The following is a 25,241-nucleotide window of genomic DNA, read 5'->3' as shown; positions in this document are numbered from 1 at the left end:
GATTATGATAAACCAGTTGAAAATGTTGTAACTGAGAACACATAGTCCACTGAGGGTAGTTGGATTGTAAAGGGCAATGTATTTCTAGATACATTAAAATAAATGGGGGCACCTGTGTGGCAGAGCCGGTTGAACAGAGCGTGGAGCTCCCTTAAATTTCTCTCTCCCTCTCTCTGTCTCTGCCCCTACCCCACGCGTGCATGAGCTCTCTCACGAAATAAATAAACTTACAAAATTAAAGCAATAAAATTAAAAATAAATGGATATTTTAATGGAAGTAGAGAATATAAAATGGCAGATATGAGGGTAGTAACATAGGAAGGGAATAACCAAAAATGTGATTTCAAAGGTGGTACAATTACTCGGACAATGACTTTGGGTAGTTAAGATGGGTAAGGAGGAAAGAAAAGGTCACAAAGTACCAGTCAGCTTTCTAGAAGGGTTTTCTATGGTAACAAATATCCCTGAATTCTCTTGGGTTCATCAGAACAAACATTTATTTCTTCCTCATATCACTTCTATCATTAGTCACCTCTTGCTTGGTTCTGTCATTTGAGTCTGGGACTCGGGATAGAACTTCAGTCTATGTGGTTATAACTATTCTTGCGCCAGAGAGAAGGAGCAAACAAAGCTTTGAAAGCTTCTGTTTACACTTAAAATATGCCATTCTACTCACACTGCATTAGTCAAGGTGGCTATAAACTGGGAAGGACGTGCAGTCCCCTCAAAAAGAAGAAGGGTTGCCTAAGTCATGTGGCCAAGCTTGATATCAAAGAGCAGAGACATATATCTCACAAAAGGGTGATAATTAATTGGAAATATTACAATGTACGATAGTACAACTCCTATCAGAAATCATTTATCCCTTCTTTGTATTTCACACAAAATACACTTAGGTTTGTCCCGAAAGAAAAAATTTCTACCCAAACATGACTACAGTCACATGGGAGGGTCTTGCAACAGTCTCGTGAGATTCCTCTTGGTTGAGAGCCTGACGTGGAGTCCTCACTCCTAACACATTATAGTGGAACAGAAAAAACTCAATAAACCCTCCCATTCAGAAAAGAAAAGGAAAGGAGGGACCCAGCAGTCTCTGGTCCACAGCAAACAGGGAGGGGCAGGAATGAGGAAGGATTTTTCTTAGGTTCCTGCTTTTCCCCTGAGAATAGCTTTCCAGTCCTTTGTGTTTCACCGTTCTTGACTTCATGTAGTTACATCTGCTAAAGTGTCAGAAACCCTGTCTTCCTTGCACAACCAGCCGTTTTCCCCAGTGACCTCCTTGCCATCATAATGTACATCACCAAACATTATTACATGATCACAGTTTCCTTCTGGTGCAAACTTGGCGCATTGTGGACAGCACAATATTTTTACATAGCACTTTATGTGATACCAAACAGCTACATCTATTAGCTACACCCACCATATTTAGCTAGACATGCCATGCTCTTTGTATTTATTTCAGGGTCATTGAGCCTCTCGGGCCCCTCTAATAGAGCCACACCTGTGCTTTCTGTTCACTAAGCCATGCTGTCCAAGAGAACCAACCCACAGGACCTACTGTAGTCAACGGCAGGTAACTTCATAGGGCATTAATTAGGGCCATGTCTTTCATGTAGACTTTGCCATGATTTTGAATTTTAACTTGCCCTTGACCTCAAAGGATTTATTAATGCTCAATTTTACCCACTAGAGATGAGGCACAGTTACGTCCTTAAATCCTACTTGCAAATCAGGTCATTCACTTCTGACATCAGGTCTTTCTTAGAATAGTGTGTTAAATGCAGCTGAGAACAAAGTGGCATGGTAGTATCTTTTGCTTTCCTGATCTCTATATTGGTAGAATTGATATACAGGGGGGATAACCATCCCCCATCTCGGGAGCATTTGCAAAGTTCTGGGGACATTTTTAATGTCATCATTGCGGTGGTTCTACTGGTATCTAGTGGGTACAGGCCAGCGAGGCTGCTAAATATCCCACAATGCACAGTACAGTTTCATACATGAAAGAGTTATCTGAGCCCCAATGTCTACAGAATAGTATAACTTATACCATGTAAACCTCAATCAATAGAAAGCAGGAATGTCTATATTAATACCAGATAGAACAAATTTCAGAGAAAACAAAATTACTGAGGATAGAGGGGGAAATTACATGATTGACGGGTCAAACAAGTTGACTTTGCAATGCTGAGTGTATATCCACCAAAGAATAGCTGCAAAATATGTTAACCATCAAATGATAGAACTGAAAGGAGAAACAGACAAATTGACAATTACAGCTCGAGACTTCTCTCAATAATTGATAGAATAATGACAGAAAGTCAGCAGGACACTGGTGAACACTACAACACCATCAAGTCACATGATCTCATCAACATTTTTATAACACCACCCAAACACAGGAGATTACACATTTTTTTTCCCCTCAAGAACATATGTCAAGACAGTTCTTCTGCTGGGTCCTAAGGCACCCTTCAACAAATTCAAAAGAATAGAATCCTAGAGGGTGTTCACCGCCCACAATGGAATCCAACTACAAAAACATAAAGTTAACAGGAAAATCTCCAAACACTTGGAAATTAAACAACATACCTTCCAAATAATCCACAGGAAGAAGAGGAAGACTTGAGGGAAATATACGGCTGCGTGAAAATGAAAATACAACATGTCATTATCTGTGAGATTCAACTGAAGCAGTACTAAGAGGGACATTGATGCTCAATGCTTATACTAGAAAAGAGGGAAAATATCCAGGAACAATCTAAATTGCAGCAAGAAATCAGAAGGGAAAAAAAGAAACACAAATGAAGCAGAAAGAAGGAAATAAAGGCAAGAACAAAAATAAGTAAAACTGAACATAGGAAACAATAGAGAAAATAAAACAAAGAGCCGGCTCACTGAAAAAAATCAAGTTCAGGATTCACTAGCAAAACTACCAAAAAATACAAGAGAAAATATAAACGACTCATAACAAATTAAACAGGGAATATTACTCCAGAACCTGCAAACATCAAAAAGATAGTAAGGGACTAATACAAAACACACATATACTTGAAAACTTAGGGGAAATGGACCAATTCCTCTAAACGTACACCTTACCACAAATCACCCATGTGAAAGGAATGGTAGGAATCCTTTGAACTGCAGAGTAAGTCTGCAATCTGAAAATTCCCTCCCGAAAAAGAAACCTGCAGGCACACAGAGTGAGTGCTGAGTGTTCCTCAGCATCCATTCTGTGTAGCCAGGTGGACTGGACTGTAGGGACCTCGAAATGATAACCAGCCCTTCCCTTGAACACATACTCTAGATAAGAGCCCATGGAGACAGAAGCAAACGTGATTTCCTGATAGGACTTTCCCAATCTTCCCTATGATAAGCATTCTTCCCCATCTCCCAGGGTCTTCCCCTTGTCCCCTTTTGATAATACCCCCCCCACACACCTCCAAAAGCTTACCGAAACCCTGCTCTGTTTGGTTTGAATTGACCATTGTGGCCTTAGCTCAGAACCCCAAGGCATTCCATTGAGGGACCCTAATAAAGGCATTCACCCTTGGTCCTGCCCTAAGATCTCTGCCTGCACCCTGTCTTAATCTCCTCACACGACCCCCATGGGTGTGCAGAATAGCTCCCCCACGATCTGTGAGTAATTAACTTCTCTACTTCACTTTCCCTTACAATCTCTTGTTGAACCGTGGCTCACCATCTGACATCTAGGACTCTACTTAACAAATATTAGTACAACAAAGTCACAATACCAACACTAGACAAGTCTATCAAACCTACAAAGAATTAAAAGGAATTCTACACAATGTCTCTCAGAAAATAGAAGAGTGAATACTTTACCCAACTAACCGTATGAGGCCGGTATTAGCATAATACCAAAACTACACAAAAACATTAAGGGGGCAGAGGGAGATAACTACCAAAGAAATCCCAAATGAAGGTGCAAAAATTCTTAGCAAACTATTAACACTGGAAGTCAGCAATACACAGAAAGAATTGTACACCATGACCAAATGGGTTTATTTGGGGGACAGAGAGCAGTTTCAAATTCCAGCAGTATGAGCCATCATGTTAACAGGCTGGACAGGAAAAAAATCACAGGATCCTGTCAATTGATACAGAGGAGGATTTGACAAAATTCAACACCTATTTATGATCTAAACTTTCAGAAAACTAGGAACAGAGGGAAATTTCCTACACTCAGTAAAGAACACCTGCAAAAAACTTACAGCAAACTTTATCCCTAATGGTGAAAGACTGGATGCTTTTCCTCAGAGACTGGAAACAAGGCAAGGACGTCCAGTCCACTCTCACCACTGATATTTGACATGTTATCAGAAGTTCTAGTCAGTGACAGAAGAGGAGTAAACAAAAGTGGTAATGAGAGAAAAGCAAGATAAAATAGTAGCTACTTGCAGAAGCCATCATGGTTGTGTTAGGCGGGATAACACATCCATCCCAAAGGATGGCCATGTCCTCGTGCCTATCACACGGGAGTTTTACTGTAAGTGTCGTAAGGGAGTCTACAGATGTGCTCTGGTGAAGATCATGAGGTGGGTGATTATCCTGGATGATCTGGTAAATGCGATATGGTCCCGACGGACTTAGAAGAAGGATGCAGGTAGAGTTACTTATGTAAAGGTTGGTGAAGTGATGCCAGAGGTAAACAAGTTTGAAGATGCTATCCTGCTGGCTTCAAAGAGGGAGGAAGGGGACCACCATGAGGCAGAGGATATAAGTGGCCTCCAGACATGGGAAGGTAAGGAAACAAAATCTGACCTGGCATATCCAGACGGAGCACGGCGCTATGGATCCATTTTACACATTTCTCCTCCGGAACTGTAAGAGAATAAATTTGTTAAAGTCATTCAGGCTGTGGTAATTTGTCACAGCATCAACAGGAATATTTTTGAAGTGGTATGTATAGAAAATACAAAGGAACGTACAAAAATTTCTAGAAGAACGAAAATTTACAAAGTGCCAGAACACAGAAGCATGCAAAAATCCACTGCATTTCTATATACTAGCAATTTACACCTTGAACCTGAAATTAAAAGTACAATACCGGGGTGCCTGGGTGGCTCAGTTGGTTAGGTGTCTGACTTTTGACCTCAGCTCAGGTCTTGATTTCAGGGTCAGGAGTTCAAGCCGTCCACTGGGCTCTGAGCTGGGCATGAAACCTACTTAAAAACAATCCATGTATGATTGCTTAGAAAAGAAAAAGTAAAAGAAATATGAGCCCACATTCCAGTGCAGGGACCTGTGGCGCTGAAGACAAGAATCAGTCACTGGGAAATGGCAGAATGGCCTCCAGGCAACTGGCAATACAGATCATCTCCTTTTCAGACACTGGGGTTGGAATCGCAGGGACTTTCTATCTTATTCATCATTATTTTTCATTTACTTCACTGTGTGCTCGTTAACCTCCACACACTTGGTTTCCAAGCACCAGACCACAGCCAACTACTACAGTTAAGACGTTTCAAGTTATTTCACTCAAGACCTGAAGGAACTCTTCAGATTTAGCACCTACTTTGTACCTGTCACCATCTCATATGCATTTTTCACGTCACAAGAGTCTCCCAACAACCCACTGACTTATGTATCCCTTGGTGTAAACTGGGAAAAAAATGTAAATGAAACATATAATCTGGGTCACAGCGTGTGGAAAGAAAAGATAATGGCAAGGGAAAATTGTATAAAAAAAAGAAGTTTGACTACAGTTGAAAATGAGCCATGGAATGAGTTGCTCAAGACCATACTTTGAAATTCACATTTTAAAATCCTCTGGAAAATTGTTCTAATAAAATTGTTTAGTAACATTTATGATCTAATAAACATTTGCAAACATCTTCATTAAGCTAGTATAAAAATATCCTAAGGCAATTTATCTAAATAGTATTCTATAAGCATTTCAACAAGCACATCATACAATGGAATCTAGGCGTACAGAAGGAAAAGGAATGTAACAAATTAGCATGAAGAAAAGTTTGTCTTTCCCAACCAAGAAATCAGGAGTTTCAAGAGTACATATTCAGTGTATTACTAAAGAGTATCCATTTTTTGGTGGCTGATGACTGTCACCTTTTAAGCCTCACCACCACATCTGTTCTGCCCACCTGCCCAAGCTGAGAGAAAAGCCTGGTGCTTCCTTTGGTATCAGCCCAAAGTTCAAACCACAGAAGGCATCCTTCCCCAGCTCCACCCAGTCACCACCCAAAACACACCAAACCACTCACCATTTCCTGTCCCCTCAAGCCATTTTTTTTTTTTTTTTTTGACCAGCTTGGAAGTCTGCTCTCCCTAGAAATCTTAATTACAGTATGTGTTCTCATCACACTTTTAGTGCATGGCACCACCAGTCTCGATATCCAAACCCAACTTTGGTTAGGGTTCCATCTGTTCCAGTGGACGGCCACAAGTGGAAGTTAACAAAAAATGTGTTAGGCAATGAATATGTGAAATTTCTAGTTTAACTATGAAAGAAATGCTCCCATTGTATACTGTTCATTCTAAATTACTTCTTTAGTGCTCCAAGCTAAAAACGATTATTTTTAGCCTTATTTCTGAAATTTTATTTTTGAATTTTTCATGTGTACTATGTTCCTATTTTCACTTTATTTAAACCATGTTAGAAACCATGGGTTTTATTTGGGCACAAAACACATGAAGGAAGAGAATCATATGGTGCAGATTCTTGAATGGGGGGCAGGTTTTAGGGAATCAGAGTCTTGAACTTGTACTGCTGTGGCATTTTTTATTATAGCCACATAAATATCCTGGGGCAAAGTGTGGAGAGAACAACTCAAATGCAAAGTGTTAAGTATATAATCTTCAAACTGTCCATTCTTTAATTCCATCATGGAAGGAAATTATTATAGATTCTTTCAACCTTGAGAGCCTAATGGCACCTTGTTACTATGTGTTACAAAGTACTCTATAGAGATGGGATAAAACTATGTTGGAAAAAGAACATGACTCCCTCAGGGTTATGGAGAAAAATTACTTAAACTTCATTAATGAAAACATGAGACTTGTGATACATTCCAAAGTAAACAGTAGCAAAATGTAATGGCAGGGGTTAAGTATGAATCATGCACATACTGTTCTGATTCTTTTGATTCAACTGCCCTCTCAGATAACTGCTCTCTTCATTTTCCAAGAAATGGGAAGTGGCATTAATGATCCATCAGTTTGTCACTGATAGTATAGCACAGCTATTACTATCTTCCCCTGCGTTGTTTCTACCACATAATCCGTCCCTAGCAAACAAACTATCACCATCATCTCATGAAAAGGTCAGTCCCTGTAACTCATCTAAAGAAGCGTCCATCTAGAGAAGAATGCCTTGAACATAACAAGCAGGATGACTTCTATGGTGGTTTTGCATTATTCTCTGCCCCTCCCCAATGCACATTCACACAAAATTGAATCTGACAACTCCATGTCCTTGTAGTTTAGGGAACATGGATATGAATGGGTCACACCCAAGGAAGTAGGCCCCTTCATCTTATGACTGCTCCTCAGAGACCGTCAGGAAAGGCCTGTAAGGAAGGCTTAAGATCAACAGATTTCAAACTTGAGGGTGAAACTCATAAATAGTAATGTAGCCTTTTCAAGAAAACTCAAATATACACAGAAAATCATGAGCTACTTCCACACGTCCTTGTTCCCGTGATATACATGTTTTAACATTTTGTGACATAATTATTCTGCAGTGTGTAACATTTGACATTAATCACTGAGACCTACAGACTTAGTTATTCCAGCTGGATCCAGTTATTCCTGGATTTTCTAATGTGTGGTCTGTTCTGTGAATTGGTCAAAATATTTACCAAGGTTGTAAGGATTTGCAAGGATTCTCACCAGTACAAATTTGTTGTCAAATCCTGAGGACACACGGTTTTTTAAAGGTATTTCCACATTCAGCATATTTGGTATAGTTTCCCCTGAATAAATTCTCTCATTACTCTAAAGGCATGACAATTTATTGAAATTTTATGATATTCTTTACATTTGTAAGGTGGCTCTCCAATATAAATCCTCTGACGTTCCACAGTTTTGACCTTGAGGCAAAAGACTTAGCATGCACATTAGTTTTGTGTGGTTTGTCTGAAAGGCATATATTCTAATCTCATTGTAAGGCATGGAAAATGGCTCTGCCACAAACATTTACATGGTTTCCCTTCAACATGGACTCTTGTTGCAAAATACTTGGAACTCAAGCTAAGAACTTTGCCACACTCATTGCATTTATAAGGTAAATGCTCTAGTATGTTCCTGCAATTTTGATCTTTGGGTAAAATCCTTGCCACACACATTACACGTGTGTGGTTTCTCTCCAGGAGATTTACTCAGATCTAGCGAAGAGTACTAATTTAAAACTTTGCTACATTTGTTGCATTTGTAAATATGAACGATTTGGTGAACACTGAGTTTAAGGCAATACCTAAAAGCCTTGCCACATTCAGTACATTTATAAGGCTCTCTCCAGTATGGATTATCTGATGACTGGTGAGGGGTGAGCCTCGAGTAAAGGCTTTGCCACACTCATGGCATTTGTAAGGTTTCTCTCCAGGATGAATTCTTTGGTGAATCCTGAGTCAGACCATTGTCTAAAAGCCTTGCCACATTCAATACATTTGTATGGCTTTTCTCCAGTATGAATTTTCTCATGAAGTCAAAGGTGTAAATCCCTGCTAAAAGCCTTGCCACACTAATTACATTTGTTAAGACCTCTCATAAAAGTAACTTCTGAGTCTACTATAAAACATGCAATATTCAGTGCATCTAACAGCACTAATTTGCTTTTAAATAATTCAGCTAAATTAGCAGCATTTTTCCAACCCTGTGAGTAGACTCACAAAGTTTATATATACAAGGATGCCTGCTCTATTTCTATAAAACGTACTACTAGAAGTCCTAGCCGTAACAGATAGCCGCCCCTGCAAAAAGAGGAAGAGAGATAAATGGTATTCAAATATAAAAAAGCAAAAGCAAAATTACCTCTGTTCACAGCCAGCATGATATTATATGTAGAAAATCCTGTGTATTACACACACATACACAGACACAAAACATATAACTGCTAGAACTGAAGAATGAATCTAGAAAAATTGCAAGAGAGAAAACCAACATGCAAAAATCAATTGTGTTGCTACACATTATCCATGAACAATCCAAAAAGGCAATTGAGACAACATTTCCATTTACAATAGCATCAAAACGGATAAAATAATTAAGCTTATTAAATTTAGGCTAGGAGGAAAGATTTGTACACTCTTACTAAAAACACTGCTGAAGAAATTTGGGGAGAAGACACAAATAAATGCAAAGATATTCCAAGTTCACGTACTGGAAGACTTAGTATTGCTAAGATGTCAATACTCTTCAAAGCAATCAACAGATTCAATACAATCCCTAATAAAATCTTTTGATGAAGTACATGATCCTATCCTAAGATTCATATGGAATCTCAAGGAACACTGCATAGCAAGCAACAACTTAACAAGAACCACGTTGAAGGTCTCACACTTCCTTATTTCAAATTTATTAAAAGCTAAAGTAATCAAAACAGTGTAGTACTGGCATAAAGAAAGACAGAGACCAGCGAAATGGAATACAGATGTCAGAAATTTTTCTGTATATAGTAAATGATGTCCCACCAGGGTATTAAGAGCACTCAGTGGAGGAAAGGCAGTCTGTTCAATGAAAGATCTGAAAAAACTGGATATCCACATGAAAAAAAAAATGTAGTTGGTTCATTATTTTACATCATACACAAAAATTAGCTCAAAATGGATCAGACACCTAAACTCATGAGTCATAAAACTGTAAAATTCCCAGAGGGAGTAGTCAAGATGGCGGAGAAGTAGGGGGACCAGGATTTCCTTCCTCCCTCAAACACAGTTGTATTGAAGTCAGAACACTTAGAACACCCAGGAAATCAGTCGGTGGAGTGACAGAATAATCTCCACAGGTGGACTGAGCAGCTCAGCAGGACAGAGGTGTGTGTTTGCGAATCGGGATAGATAAAGCTGTGGGCAGCATAGGCAGGGGAGGGGAGGGGACGCCTTCTGTAGAGAGACAAAAGGAAGAGAAAGAGAGACTGTGGAAGTGTGAGATTGTACTTGGACGAGAGAAAAACCTCCCCGCACGAGGGGCAGGAGAACCAAAAGTTGGGAGAAACCAGTTTCTATTTTGCAAACAGCCTTAAAGCTAAAGTTGAGAGTTTTCAGGCATGCACGACTTTCTCTGGACCAGAGCTGCTGCTGTGAGCGCCTGGGATGAAGGGCAGCCGGCCCAAGGTGCAGCAGGGATTTTGGGAGAACACTGGGAGAGAGAAGTCCCTTCCCTCGAGTACTGTGGGAAGAGGGTTTATTGCCCCCAAGGACAAAAGACCCTGCCAGTGTCAGCCACTGGCCCTTTGTCGGCTGCGCAGTGGCTCTGCCTTAAAACCAGATCTGTGGGGTGCTGGATTCTTTAAGACGTTGGGTTTTCAATCCCAGCACAGCACCCAGGAGGCACGGGAAACTGTGAAGCAGGACAGGCAGACCATCTACTTTACTCTGTGAGGGCTCTTTTTGGATTTTCAACTGTGAAGCAGGACAGGCAGACCATCTACTTTACTCTGTGAGGGCTCTTTTTGGATTTTCAACTGTGTTTTACCCATTTCCATATTACTGGCACCTGGCAGGAGGCAGGTCCTCCATGGATATAAACATAAGACAGTAATAATGTGCATGTGGTGGTGGTGGGGGGGGGGGGATGCATTCTTCCTAGCATGGAATATTTTAGTGCTCACATTTCATTAATTTCCCATTGGAATAAATACAACATATAACTTGTATAGAAAGTAACGTTATTTTTGTGCCCCATTACATCAAATTCATGAAAAACAAACAAAACCACTGAACAGTGTGGTTTGAGTCACCTGGTCCAGGGAGGAGAGATTGGGGTGTTATCATTTATCCCCCTATCACTAACACGGTGAGGCTTCAGGGAACAAGACAGAGCCCCTAGTGGAGGCAGGACCTGCTTACACCAAATCCTGCCCCTCCGTGGCTGGTAACTGCTTATCTACTGGAATGAGACTGACATTGAACAAGCAAGATGGACTCTCCTCCAGACCAGCAAAGCCATCAGTCCCAGGCACTGACAGACAACTGGCCTGTGGTTTTATATATTAGTCTGTTTATTTTTTTTGAGTTTTTAATTATTTTTTCTCTTTTTTTTCCTTCCCTTCTCTTCTCTCTTCTTTTTCTTTCTACTGTCCTCTTTTTTTCTCCCTTTGGATTCAGGTTCAGTTCCTGATCTGCTTATATATATATACATATACATATATATACACAAACACACACACATACACATACACACATACATACATACGTATATAGTCTTTTGTTCCCTTTCTTTCTCTGTTCTGGTTGTTTGATGAGGTATTTTTATTCTATTCTCTTTCACCTTTTCCATATCTCCTTCTTTACTTTCTTCTCTCTCTCTCTGGATTAAGTCTTATATTTTCTTTGATTCTCTGCCTGGTCTTTTTTTTCTCGCCCCTTTGATTTCTCTCTCTGTACAGGATAAGGTTCCCCCCCCCTTTCCCCCCTTTTTTTCCAAATCAAAGCATACCTAGTGGAAGGTCCAAACAATCCACCACTATGAGCAATGGGATTGAACAGCCAAAGCCGCAACAACAGAGTGCACACAACACACTCTAAAAACACTTCCTGAAGTGCCAGATTCTGGACAGTGTATGACCCCTTTTTATATTTATTTTTAAATTAAAAAAAGTTTTTGAAGGTTTATTTATCTTTGAGAGGGAGAGACAGAGCATGAGCAGAGGAGGGGCAGAGAGAGAGGGAGACACAGACTCCAAAGCAGGCTCCAGGCTTTGGGCTGTGAGCACAGAGCCCGACGCAGGGCTCGAACCCACAAACCATGAGATCATGACCTGAGCCAAAGTCGCTTAACCAACTGAGCCACCCAGGCGCCCCATGACCCCTTTTTAATATAGTAGTACTTGCAGGTGCAGGACACACAACAAGCTATTAAAACACATAAAAGACAAAAACCTAGCCAAAATGATGAAATGGAAGAATTCTCCTCAAAACAAATTCCAGGAAGAAATGACAGCAAAATAATTGCTCAAAACAGATTTAACAATTTATCTGAACAAGAATTTAGAATAGTCATAAGACTAATAGCTGGGCTTGAAAAGAGCATAGAAGCCAGCAGAGAATCTATTGCTGCAGAGATCAAAGACTTAAGAAATAGTCATGATGAATTAAGAAATGCTTTAAATGAGATGCAAAAGAAGATACAGTGACAGCAAGGATGGAAGAAGCAGAGGAGAGAATAGGTGAGATAGAAGATAAAATTATGGAAAATGATGAAGCTGAGAAAAAGAGGGAAAAGAAATTACTAGACCACGAGGGGAGAATTAGAGACCTAACTGATTCAATGAAACAAAATAATATCTGTATCATAGGAGTTCCAGAATGAAGAGAGAGAGAGTGAGGGGCAGAAAGTTTATTTGAACAAATTATAGCTGAGACCTTCCCTAATCTTTGGAAGGAAATGGACATCCAAGTCCAGGAGGCACAGAGAACTCCACTGAAAATCAACAAAAGCAAGCCAACAACACAACATATCATAGTAAAACTGGCAAAATACAAGAGAAAGTTCTGAAAGCAGGTAGGGAAAAATGGGCCTTAACCTACAAGGGTAGACACAGAAGGGTAGTAGTAGACCTGTCCACTGGGACTTGGCAGGTCAGAAGGGAGTGGCAGGAAATATTCAATGTGCTGAATAGGAAAAACATACAGCCAAGAATCCTTTACTTTGCTAGGCTGTCATTCAGAAGAGAAGAGATAAAGGCTTTCCCAGACAAACAAAAACTAAAGGAGTTCATGAGCACTAAACCAGCCCTACAGGAGATCCTAAAGGAGACTCTGTGAGTGAAAAGCAGCAGAGACTACAAAGACCAGAGCCATCATCACAAGCATGAAACATATAGATAACACAATGAAACTAAATCCATATATTTCAATAATCACTCTAAATATAAATGCACTAAATACCCCAATCAAAAGACACAGGGTATCAGAATGGATAAAACAAAACAAAACAAAACAAAACAAAACAATATCCACCTATATGCTGCCTACAAGAGACTCATTTTAGACCTGAGGATACCTGCAGATTGAAAGTGAGGGGATGGAGAACCATCTATCATGCTAATGGATGTCAAAAGAAAGCCAGAGTTGCCATACTTATAACAGACAAACTAGATTTTAAAACAAAGACTGTAACAAGAGATGAAAAAGGCATTGAGAGATCTATCCATCAAGAAGAGCTAACAATTGTAATTATTTATGCCCCCAACCTGAAGGCCCTCAAATATATAAATCAATTAAACACAAACATAAATAAATGTATAAATACTAAAACTGTGATTGTAGGGGACTTTAATACTCCACTGTGCTGCAATGGACAGATCACCTAGGCAGAAAATCAATAAGGAAACAATGGCTCTGAATGACACACTGGACCAGATGGACTTAACATATATATTCAGAACTTTTCATCCAAAAGCAGCAGAATACGTACTCTTCTCAAGGGTACATGGAACATTCTCTAAAACAGATCACATATTGGGTGAAAAAAAGCTTTCATCAAGTACAGAACAGTCCTCAACAAGTATAAAAGGACTGAGATCATACCATAAATATTTTTCAGATCATATGAAACTTGAAATCAAAGACAAGTAAAAAACTGAAAAGCCCCCACATATATGGAGGTTAAAGAACATCCTAATAAAAGAAGAACAGATTAACCAGGAAATTAAAGAAGAAATTTTTTTAAATATAGAAACAAAATATATATATATAGAAGTAAAAGAAAATGAATGCATGACAGTCCAAACACTTTGGGATGCAAAGGCCATCCTAAAGGAAAGTACACTGCAATCCAGGTCTATCTCAAGAAGCAAGAAAGGTTGCAAATACAGAACCTAACCTTACACCTAAAGGAACTAGAAAGACAGCAGCAAAAATAAAAAAGCCCAAAGCCAGCAGAAGAAATAAAAAAGATTAGAGCAGAAATAAATAATATAGAATCCAAAAAATTAGGAGAGCGGATCAATGAATCTAAGAGCTGATTTTTTGAAAGAATAAACAAAATTGATAAACCCTTGGCCAGACTTCTCAAAAAGAAAAGAGAGAGAACCCCAATAAATAAAATCATAAATGAAAGAGTAGAGATTACAACCAACATCACAGAAATACAATTACTAGAGAATACTATAAAAAATTATATGCCTGGGGCGCCTTGGTGGCTCAGTCGGTTGAGCGTCCGACTTCAGCTCAGGTCACGATCTCACGGTTCGTGAGTTCGAGCCCCGCGTCAGGCTCTGGGCTGATGGCTCAGAGCCTGGAGCCTGCTTCCGATTCTGTGTCTCCCTCTCTCTCTGCCCCTTCCCCATTCATGCTCTGTCTCTCTTTGTCTCAAAAATAAATAAACATTAAAAAAAAAAAGTTAAAAAAAATTATATGCCCAAAACTGGACAATCTGGAAGAAATGGACAAATTCCTAGACACTCACAAGCTACCAAAACACAAAAGGGAAGAAATAGAAAATGTGAACAGATCCATAACAGGCAAAGACAATGAATCAGCTATCAAAAATCTAACAAATAAGAGTCCTGGGCCAGAAGGCTAGTCCTGGGCCAGAATTCTACCAGACATTTAAAAAGAGTTAATACCTATGCTTCTCAAGCTGTTCCAAAATATAAAAATGGAAGGAAAGCTTCCAGACTCACTCTATGAAGCCAACATTACCTTGATCCTCAAACCAAAGACCCCACTAAAAAGGAGAATCACAGGCCAATATCCCTGATCAACATGGATGCAAAAATCCTCAACAAGATACTAGCAAATTGAATTCAACAGTACATTAAAAGAATTATTCACCATGATCAAGTGGGATTCCTTCCTGGGCTGCAAGCCTGGTTCAATATTCACAAATCAATCAGTGTGATACATCATATTAATAGAAGAAAGGATAAGAACGCTATGATCCAGTCTATAGATGCAGAAAAAGCATGTGACAAAATACAGCATCCTTTCTTAATAAAAAGCCTCAATAAATTTGGGATAGAAGGAACATACCTTAACATCATAAAAGCTATATATGAAAGGCCCGCAACTAGTATCAATCTCAGGAAAAATTGAGAGCTTTCCCCCTGGGATCAGGAATACAACAGGGATGTCCACTCTCACCACTGTTGTTTAACACAGTGTTGGAAGTCACAGCATCAGCAATCAGACAACATAATGAAATGAAAGACATCCAAATTACCAAAGAAGTCAAACGTTCCCTCTTCACGGATGACATGACACTCTACATGGAAAACCCAAACACACCACCAAAAAACTGCTACAATTGATACATTAAATCAGCAAAGTACCAGGATATAAATCAATGTACAGAAATTGGTTGCACTTCTCTACACCAATAATGAAGCAACAGAAAGGGATATCAAGGCATTGATTACATTTATAATTGCACCAAGAACTATAAAGTATCTAGGAATAAACTTAACCAAAGAGATAAAATATCTGTATGCTGAAAACCATAGAAAGCTCATGAAAGAAACTGAAGAAGACACAAAGAAATAGAAAAACATTCCAGGCTCATGGATCAGAAAGAACAAATATTGTCAAAATGTCTATACTACCCAAAGCAAGCTTCACATTCAATGCAAACCCTATCAAAACAGGACCAGCATTCTTCACAGAGATAGACAAAAAAAGACCTAAAATTTGTACAGAACCACAAAAGACCCCAAGTAAGCAAAGTAATGTTGAAAAAGACATCAAAGCCAGAGGCATCACAATCCTGGATTTTAGTCTATCTTACAAAGCTGTAATCATCAAGACAGTATGGTATTGGCACAAAAACAGACACATAGACCAATGGAATACGAGAACCCAGAAATTGACTCACAAAAGTATGGCCAACCAATCTTCGACAAAGCAGGAAAGAGTATCCAATGGAAAAAAGACAGTCTCTGTAGCAAATGGTGCTGGGAGAACTAGACAGAAACATGCAGAAGAATGAAACTGGACCACTTTCCTATACCATACACAAAAATAAATTAAAAATGGATGAAAGACCTAACTGTGAGACAGGAAACCATTAACATCCTACAGGAGAAAACAGGCAACCTCTTTGACCTCAGCTGCAGCAACTTCTTACTTGACATGTCTCCTAAGACAAGGGAAATAAAAACAAAGATGAGCCACTGGGACCTCAACAAGATAAAAAGTGTCTGCAAAGCAAAAGAAAACAATCCACAAAACAAAAAGGCAACTGAAAGAATGGGAGAAATTTGCAAATGTCATACTGGATAATGGGCTAGTATAAGAAATCTATAAAGAACTTACCAAACACCTGAAAAACAAATAATCTAGTGAAGAAATGGGCAGAAGAGATATACAGATAGTTTTCCAAAGACACCCTCCCATGTCCGGAGTCCGCTTATATTCTCTGCCTCATGGTCCCTTTCCTCCCTCTTCAAAGCCAGCAAGACAGCATCTTCAATCTTGTTTACCTCTGTCATCACTCCACCAACCTTTACATGAGTAACTCTACCTGCATTCTTCTTATAAAGACCCTCGGGACCATATCACATTTACCAGATCATCCAGCATAATCACCCACCTCATGATCTTCACCAGAGCACATCTGCAGACTCCCTTACAACATTACAGTAACACTCCCATGTGATAGGCACGAGGACATGGCCATACTTTGGAATGAGGGTGTTATCCAGCCTACCACAACCATGATGTCTTCTGCAAGTAGCTACACTATTTTGTCTTTTCTCTCTTTACTTTTGTTTGCATCTCTTCCCTTACTTCACTGACTAGAACTTATAAAAACATGTCAAATATCAGTGGGGATAGTGGACATCCTTATCATGATCTCAGTCTCTGGGGAAAAACATCCCATCTTTCACCAGTAAGTATGAAGTTTGCTATAAGATTTTCACAGGTGTTCTTTACTGAGTTGAGGAAATTTTCCTTTCTTCCTAGCTTTCTGAAAGTTTACAGCATTGAATTGTATCAAATGCTTTTCTGTATCAATTGACAGGATCCTGTGGTTTTTCTTGTCCAGCCTATTAACATGATGGCTTATATTGACTGGAATTTGAAACTGCCTTCTGTCCCTCAAATAAATCTATCTAGTCATAGTGTACAATTCTGTGTATTGCTGACTTCTGTTAATATTTTGCTAAGAATTTTTGCACCTTCATTTGGGATTTGCTTGGTAGTTATCTTCCCCACCTTCACCCCACCCTTAATGTTTATGTGTGGTTTTGGAATTATGCTAATACAGGCCTCATACATTTAGTTGGGAAAAGCATTCACTCTTCTATTTTTTGAAATAAATTGTGGAGAATTTCTGTTAATTCTTTGTAGGTTTGACAGAATTGCCTGGTGTTGCTGTTGTGACTTTGTTGTACTAGTATTTATTAGGTAGAGTCTTAGATGTCAGATGGTGAGCCATGGTTCAACAGATTATAAGGGAAAGTAGAGAAGTTTATTACTCACAGATCATGGGGGAGCTCTTCTGCACACCTATGGGGCTTGTGTGAGAAGATTAAGGCAGGGTGCAGGCAGAGATCCTAGGGCAGGACCAAGAGCGCATGCTTTTATTAGGGTCCCTCAAAGGAATGCTTTGAGGTTCTGAGCTCAGGCCACATAGGTCAATTCAAACCAAACAGAGCACGGTTTTGGCAAGCTTTTGGAGGTGGGTGGGGAGGGTCTTGTCTACAGGGCACAAGGGGAAGACCTTAGGAGATGGAGAAGAATTCGGGGTCCCTCCTTTCCATTTCTTTTCTGAATGGGAAGGTTTATTGAGTTTTTTCTATTCCACTATATGTTAGGAATGAGGACTCTACATAAGGGTCTCAACCAAGAGGAATTTCATGAGACTGTTACAAGACCCTCATGTGTGACCATAGTCACATTTGGGTAGAATTTTGTTTTTCTTTTGGGACAAAAGTATTTTGTGTGAAATACGAAGAAGGGACAAATGATTTCTGATAGAAGTTGTACTATCATACATTTTAATATTTCCAATTAATTATCACCCTCTTGTGAGAGTATATGTCTCTGCTCTTTGATATCAACTTGGCCACTTGACTTGGGCAACCCTTCCTTCTTGTTGAGGTGATTATACTTTCTTCCCAATAGACAGCTTGACCAATGTGAGTAGACCAATGTGAGCAGATTGACACATTTTAATTGTAAATGGAAACTTTAAAACCTTTGTTTGGTTCTTCTAACCCTCCCTTCTCCCTGGTGCAAGAATGGTTATGTCCCACATAGACTTAAGTTCTACTGTGAATCCCAGACTCAATGACAGAATGAAGGAAGGGTGAATAATGATAGATGTGATAGGAGGAAGAAATAAATGTTTGTTCTTATAAACCCATGAGAATTCAAGGATACTTGCAGAAAAGCTTCTGCAAAATTGACTAGTTCTTTCAGTCACTAGGTATTGATTTTGTCTACTTGTACTATTATGGAGATAAGCCTGAGAGGCCCTTCCCTAGGCAGTAGTTGTAAGTTCACACTGTAAATTACTATCACCCTGGCCCCACACAGTATGCATCATAACAAAGTAGCCACCATTCCTGCTTTTCTGTAGCCATTTTCAGAACTTGAGAAGTCTACTCTGCTCTGAGAAAGCATCTTTATGTAATAAACATTCTGTGAACACTTAATTGTAGGGAGTCATCATTCTTTACATCCAAACATCCTGTTCCAGTGGAGTAAGCACAAGTGCAACTAGCAAAAAATGTCTTAGAGGGTAAATATGTGAGATTTCTAGTCATCAAAAGATTCCCATTGTGTATGTCCATTCTTGACAGTAAACTCATGAAGATTTATATTTTCAAATTATTTCCCTGAGCATTCCAGCACAAAATATAGATTGTGATACCTTTATTCTTACCTCTGAAATACTTTTAGTTCCTAATACTTTTCATATGCCTATGACTTTTATGTTTTCATTTATTGTAAAGGTACAACACACGGGTCTCATTTCAGCACAAAAGGCATGTAGAAATATAATCACACAGTGTATATTCATGAATGGGAAGGCAGGTTGTAGGGGGGTGAGTTTGAAATTGCATTGCTATGGTATTTTCATTAGAGCCAAAAAAATCACCTGGGATATACTATTGAGTGCATAACTCTCAAATTCAACTTATGAATATTTATTTCCAAAACTGTAGGTTTGAATCTAACATGGAAAAGAATTGTTATGGATCACATTCAACCTAGAGAGCCCAAGGATGTATTATTAGTATTCATTATGAAATGCCCCAATGAGTTGGGATGCACTTGGGCTAAGAGAAAGCACATGATTCATTCAGCATTACACAAAAGTTTTCACTCGCTAAGCGTTTCACTATGAAACACAGGGTATCCTAAATACAATAGTATCAAAATGGAATTTCAGTGGCCAAATTTGAATCTTTCACAAGCACACTACTTTTAGGTTTTTGTTTTGTTTTTTTCAGAGAGAGCATGAGTAGGTGAGAAGGGCAGAGAGAGACGATCTTAAGCAGGCCCCACATTCAGCAGAGAGCCTAACAATGCGGTTTATCCCACAACCCTGAGCCAAAATCCAGCCGGACTCTCAACATACTGACCCACCCAGGCGCCCCTACTTTGCTTCTTTTGATTAAAATCTCCTCTATAACTTACTCTTCAGTTTCCAAACTTGAGACTGATTTTTACTCATCCATGATACACAACAGCTATCACCTTTCAAAAGAGGGAAGACCATCATTCTCCATCCATTTTTTCTACCACACATGCATCCCTAGTAACCTATCATTCTCATGTGAAAATCTCATTCTCTCAGTGTGCCAACCTACTGTTTCATGATCATCTGACAGAGAATCCTCCCCTGTAATAAAATCAACAAAGCCTCTCAATCATACCAACGAATCTAGAAAAGGGGCTGTGACCACAGAAAACATGGCAATTTAGATAATAGTTTTACATCTATTTCTGGCCACTCCTCATGCTCTCAAATTTATACTAAAACTTATCTTAAAATTAGCATCCTAGTTCTTCCAGGGTATATACTATTACTGAACCCGACCTAATCAAACAGGCTCCTTTCACCTGACTGATCCAGGATTCTCTGAGACCATCACAGTGGACAAATGAAATGCATGTAATTAAAGTATAACATCAGAGGATTCCAAACTTAAGGTTATAAGTCATCAATAATAATCTAGTCTCAAGAACAATCAAACGATTTAGAAAAAAATTTATAGGGGTGCCTGGCTGGCTCAGTCGGAAGAGCATGTGACTCTGGATCTCAGAGTTGGCAGTTTTAGCCCCTTGATGGGTGTAGAGTGGAAAATAAAATCTTTAAAAAAGATTTAAACAGAAGATGATTAGGTCCTTCCACAGATATACTTGTCCCACTGAAACACTTCATCTCATGAATTTAAATAATTCTAATTTTCTGTGGAATTTAACATCTAAGATTGGTTAATGCTGTAAATAAACCTAGTTCCCCCCTAGTATGAATTTTCTTACTGTAGTCCTTTCAAAGGATCGGGTAAACAAATTATCACCTTCATTACATTTGTAATGTTTCTCTCCAGTATGAAATCTTTGGTGTTTCCTGAAGTAAAGACCATGACACACCGGTATGGATTCCATTGTATGTGAATTCTTGCAACCACAAAGTTGTACATTTATCACTGGAAGTCTGTACCTCTTAATCCCATTCACTTATTTTTATCCCCTTCCCCAAAGTTGTACAATTTTATAAAGTTGATCATACTCATTACATTTGTAAGGTTTTTCTCTAGCAAGAATTATGGTTGGCAAGCTATGAGCTTTGGAGAAGCCTTGCCATACATTCCATTTGTGTGCTTTCTTTCAGACATTTATATTCTGATACCAGGTGTGGTGTGAATCCTGGTTGCAAACTTTGCCACACACGTTAGTTTCATATGGTTCCTCTCCATGATGGAATCTCTGATGTTGAGTAAGGCCTGAACACTTGCTCATTTTATTTGCAAGGTTTCTTTCTCCTATGAGTTCTTTGATGATCCCCAAAGCTTGAGTTTTGAATAAAAGCACTGCCACACATATCAGGTTTACACTGTTTCTTTTCACTATGTATTTTCTGAAACCTAGTAAGTTTTGCAAATTGACTAAAAGCTGTGCCACACTCATTACATTTATAAGGTTTCTCTCCAATATGGATTTTCTTATGCTGAGCAAGATATGAATGCTCCATAAAGGCTTTGCCACACTCATTACATCTGTTTCTCTCCAGTAGGAGTTCTCTCGTGACTCTAAAGGTCTGAATGTTTGATATAAGCCTTATTATATTTATTACATTTATAAGATTTTTCTCCTGTATGAGTTCTCTGATGTCTCCTAAGGCTTGAACTTCGGATAAAATCCTTGTCACACACATTACATTTGTGTGGTTTCTCTCCAGTATGTATTTTCTTATGTGTACTAAGGGTTGCAAAATGGGAAAAAGCTTTGGCACACTCATTACATTTGTAAGGTTTCTCACCAGCATGAGATCTCTCATGACCCCAAAGGTCTGAACGTTTGATAAAAGCCTTATCACATTTATTACATTTATAAGGTTTTTGTCCTGTATGGATTCTTCTATGTTGAGTAAGATTCGAACGCTCAGCAAAGGCTTTGCCACACTCACTACATTTGTAAGGTTTCTCCCCAGTATGAGTTCTCTCATGACACCAAAGGTCTGAACGTTTGATAAAAGCCTTATCACACTTATTACATTTAAAAGGCTTTTCCCCTGTATGAATTCTCCGATGTGCCATAAGGCTCGAACTTTGGTTAAAAGCCTTGTCACACACGTTACATTTGTGTGGTTTTTCTCCAGTGTGTATTATCTGATGCCTAGTAAGGTTTGCACATTGGGTAAATGTTTTGCCACACTCGCTACATTTGTAAGGTTTCTCTCCAGTATGGATTTTCTTATGTCGAGTAAGATTTGAACGGTATGTAAAGGCTTTATCACAGTCATTACATTTGTAAGGTCTCTGTCCACAATGAATTCTCTCATGACTTATGAGGTTTGAGCTTTTGCTAAAAGTCTTCCCACAGTCATTGCATTTGTAAGATTTTCCTCTAGTGTATGCTGTCTTGTATTGTGCAGGTAACAAAGGATATTTAAAAATCTTCCTAGATTTATTCCAAATGTTTTTGGAACTGGGAGGAACTCTTTGAAGTGGTGAGACTGAGGAACCATTGCTGACAGACTTCTCAGTTGGATTACATTCGTACATTTTCTCCTTGCTGTGAAATCTCTGGAGCTCAGCCAGATGTGCCTGCAAACTTAATCCAATTCTATTTTCCACACAGTTTATGTACTGGTTTCCAGAACCACTTCTGTTACCATCCCGTTTTAACAAAGTCCTTGTAAGTGGCTCATCATCCATGAAATACTGGTATGTATTATTTCTTACAGAAACACTCTGCTTTTCAGGAAGAGTAACTGAGGACTGATTAAGTTGCTGGTCTTTTCTACAAGTGAGCTTTTTGTCCTGGGTCAAAGGCACTACTTTGTAATTTCTTGCATCATACTCCCGCTGACTCTCTAACTCGTGCATATTTTCCCAGACTTCCTTGAGATCAAAATCCTTGATGCCATGACTTTCATTTCTCTCCAGTATTATTAAGTGGTAAAATTCTCCTTTATTAATGTTCTCTACTGGTGATAATTCCTTGACTGTAAATCCAGCAGAAGGGCTTCCTACCAAATAGAATTGGAAGGTAAATATTTTCTACTAAATTACATAATTACACACCAAAATAGCACTTTATAATGACCATAGGAAGTTTCTCAAGCATGGTCGTCAAACACTACTGTAGTATACAACATTTTTAAGTTTTCTTTTTATAAGTTTTTCCATATTAATAGTTTCTCTGATCTTAACGTCATTTTTCCAAGCATACAGTATACACTATCCATATTTTTTCACCATATAACTGTATAATGAAATACTTCATGATTAAAGAGCTCATCTATAAACCGGCTATTTTACAACTGTGCATACAGTCATAAAGATTTCTATCTTCCGTAATTCTTAATCTTTAAAAAATGTGTGTTCACCTGAACCTGATATTTCATAATTTAGTGAATCTCCACATGTTTCATTTCTCTTACTGTGTGTTCCTTATGGAATGTAAATTGTCTTTAGTTCTCAAGGAAGAATTCTTTAGAATTCCAGAGACTATTATTTTGTGTAACTGTGATTACTCACTAACTTAACCTGCTAGAGCTACCAATTTTTAGATTGTAATATACAGGTTTCTTAAAATATCTTCTTTCTTTCATCATATTCTCATACATTATTAAACACACATTATTATTAAACACCAGATCAAGTTGCAGTCTTCAGCAACTTGTACTGTGTATGAAGAGGGGTCCTTCTGCACTGTGGGGAGGAGCATATCATGTGGAAACTTAGGTGCTTTGGTGCTCAAAACTAATATACCTGGAGATACCAGTATAGTTCTCTTAGCTCAATAAAAAATCTGAGGAAAGGCCAGGACTTGGATTCAGAAAAGCAAGAGTGAAGCCCAAGGAGTATCAGGCCATGTGGCGACCGTGCTTGTGCTTGCACATCTATGGGAACATGGTTGTGTTGTAAGTTAAACGCCTGACCTTGGTGAAAGGAACTGATTTAGCAACAGGCATAATACGGACTCATCCTGTAAGAACGTATAGTATTGGTATGAGGTGAAAGTGGAAAATATAAAAAAGGAGACAGTATGGTGTTATAGGAAGACTGTAGACTGACATCTGTTTCAGTATTTGTTCTGAAAAGTATCAAACTGAATAGCCCATGAATTCCATTTCTAGGTACTCAAGAGAACTATTTAATATATACATGTTCCAGGAGACACATACAAGAATTATTTTTTAAAGTTTATTTACTTAGAGTAAGAAGGAGAGTGGGGGAGGGGCAGAGAGGGAGAATCCCAAACAGGCTCCACACTGTCAGCACAGAGCCCAGTGCAGAGCTCAAACTCTTGAACTGTGAGATCATGACCTGGGCCCAAATCCAGAGTCAGATGCTAAACTGACTGATCCATCCAGGTGCCCCAAAATAATGTATTATTATATAAAAAGCTATGGCAAATCAATTTCATGATATTTCTGTGACTAAGGCAGTAACTTTAAAAAACCACAAAAAAAGTATGTTCTCAAGATATCATAAATTCTCACCTTAAAGAATGCCATAGATTTAGTTGAGGACAATGTGTGTTATAACAATGAGCTGTCACTCCACATGTATGGGAATGGTCAAAATCCAGAAAACTAACACTGAATACTAGTGGGGATATGGAGCAGTAAGAACTCTCATTCACTGCTGGTGGGAATGCAAAATGGTACGCCACTTTGGAAGACTGTTTGCAGCTTCTTAGAGAATTAAACATACTCCTAAATATGATCTAGCAATCATACTCCTTGGTATTTACACAAATAAGTTGAAAATTTGTCGACATAAAAACCTACACACAAAATAGAAAAATCTAAAATTTTATGCAACCACAAAAGACCCCGAATGGCCAAAGCAGCCTGAGAAAGAACAAAGCATCACATTCCCAATTTCAAACTCCCTGATTACAAAGCTGTGGTAATTAAAACGGTATGGTATTAGCATAAAAATAGACACATAGATCGACAGAACTGAATAGGGTTCAGAAATAAATTCACAGACATGGTCAATTAATTTACAACATAGAAGACATAACTATACAATGGGTAAAGTACAATCTCTTCAATAGATTGTTTGGGATAACTGGATAGCTACAGGCAAAAGCATGAAACTGGACCACTGTCTGATACCATACACAAAACTTAACTCAGAATGGATTAAAGACTTAAATCTAAGACCTGAAACTATAAAACTTCTAAAAGAGAAGAAAGGGTCTAATGAGGTCTTTGACACAGGTCTTCAGGATTTTTTTTTTTTTTTGACTCTCGACACCAAAAGAAAAATGAACAAAAGCAAAAATAAGAGGGACTACATCAAACTAAAAAGTGTCTGCACAGCAAAGGAAACACTTTTTCAACAAAAAGGCAACCTACTGAATGAGAGAAATATTAGCAAATCATGTATCTGATAAGGGGCT

At 38.7% G+C, this 25,241-nt stretch overlaps 1 protein-coding gene across 9 annotated transcripts in view; it reads right to left on the bottom strand.

Annotated features, from left to right (window-relative positions):
• Positions 1–25,241, bottom strand: part of LOC102900272 (zinc finger protein 677-like) — a 63,087-nt gene that overhangs the window by 28,866 nt on the left and 8,980 nt on the right. For 6 of the 9 annotated variants that reach the window (XM_045046237.1, XM_045046236.1, XM_045046238.1 and 3 more), the window contains exons 4-5: positions 4,786–4,845; positions 2,596–2,645 (exon numbers count right to left, since the gene is read on the bottom strand). In XM_045046237.1, the coding sequence (XP_044902172.1) occupies positions 2,596–2,645; positions 4,786–4,845 (110 nt within the window). The other 3 variants (XM_045046242.1, XM_045046239.1, XM_045046234.1) reach the window with 3 other exon arrangements.

Source organism: Felis catus, chromosome E2 (genome assembly GCF_018350175.1).
Source record: "Felis catus isolate Fca126 chromosome E2, F.catus_Fca126_mat1.0, whole genome shotgun sequence".
Taxonomy (NCBI): domain Eukaryota; kingdom Metazoa; phylum Chordata; class Mammalia; order Carnivora; family Felidae; genus Felis; species Felis catus.
Note: the sequence above shows the minus strand (reverse complement) of the source record. Positions and strands in the feature narration are given on the sequence as shown.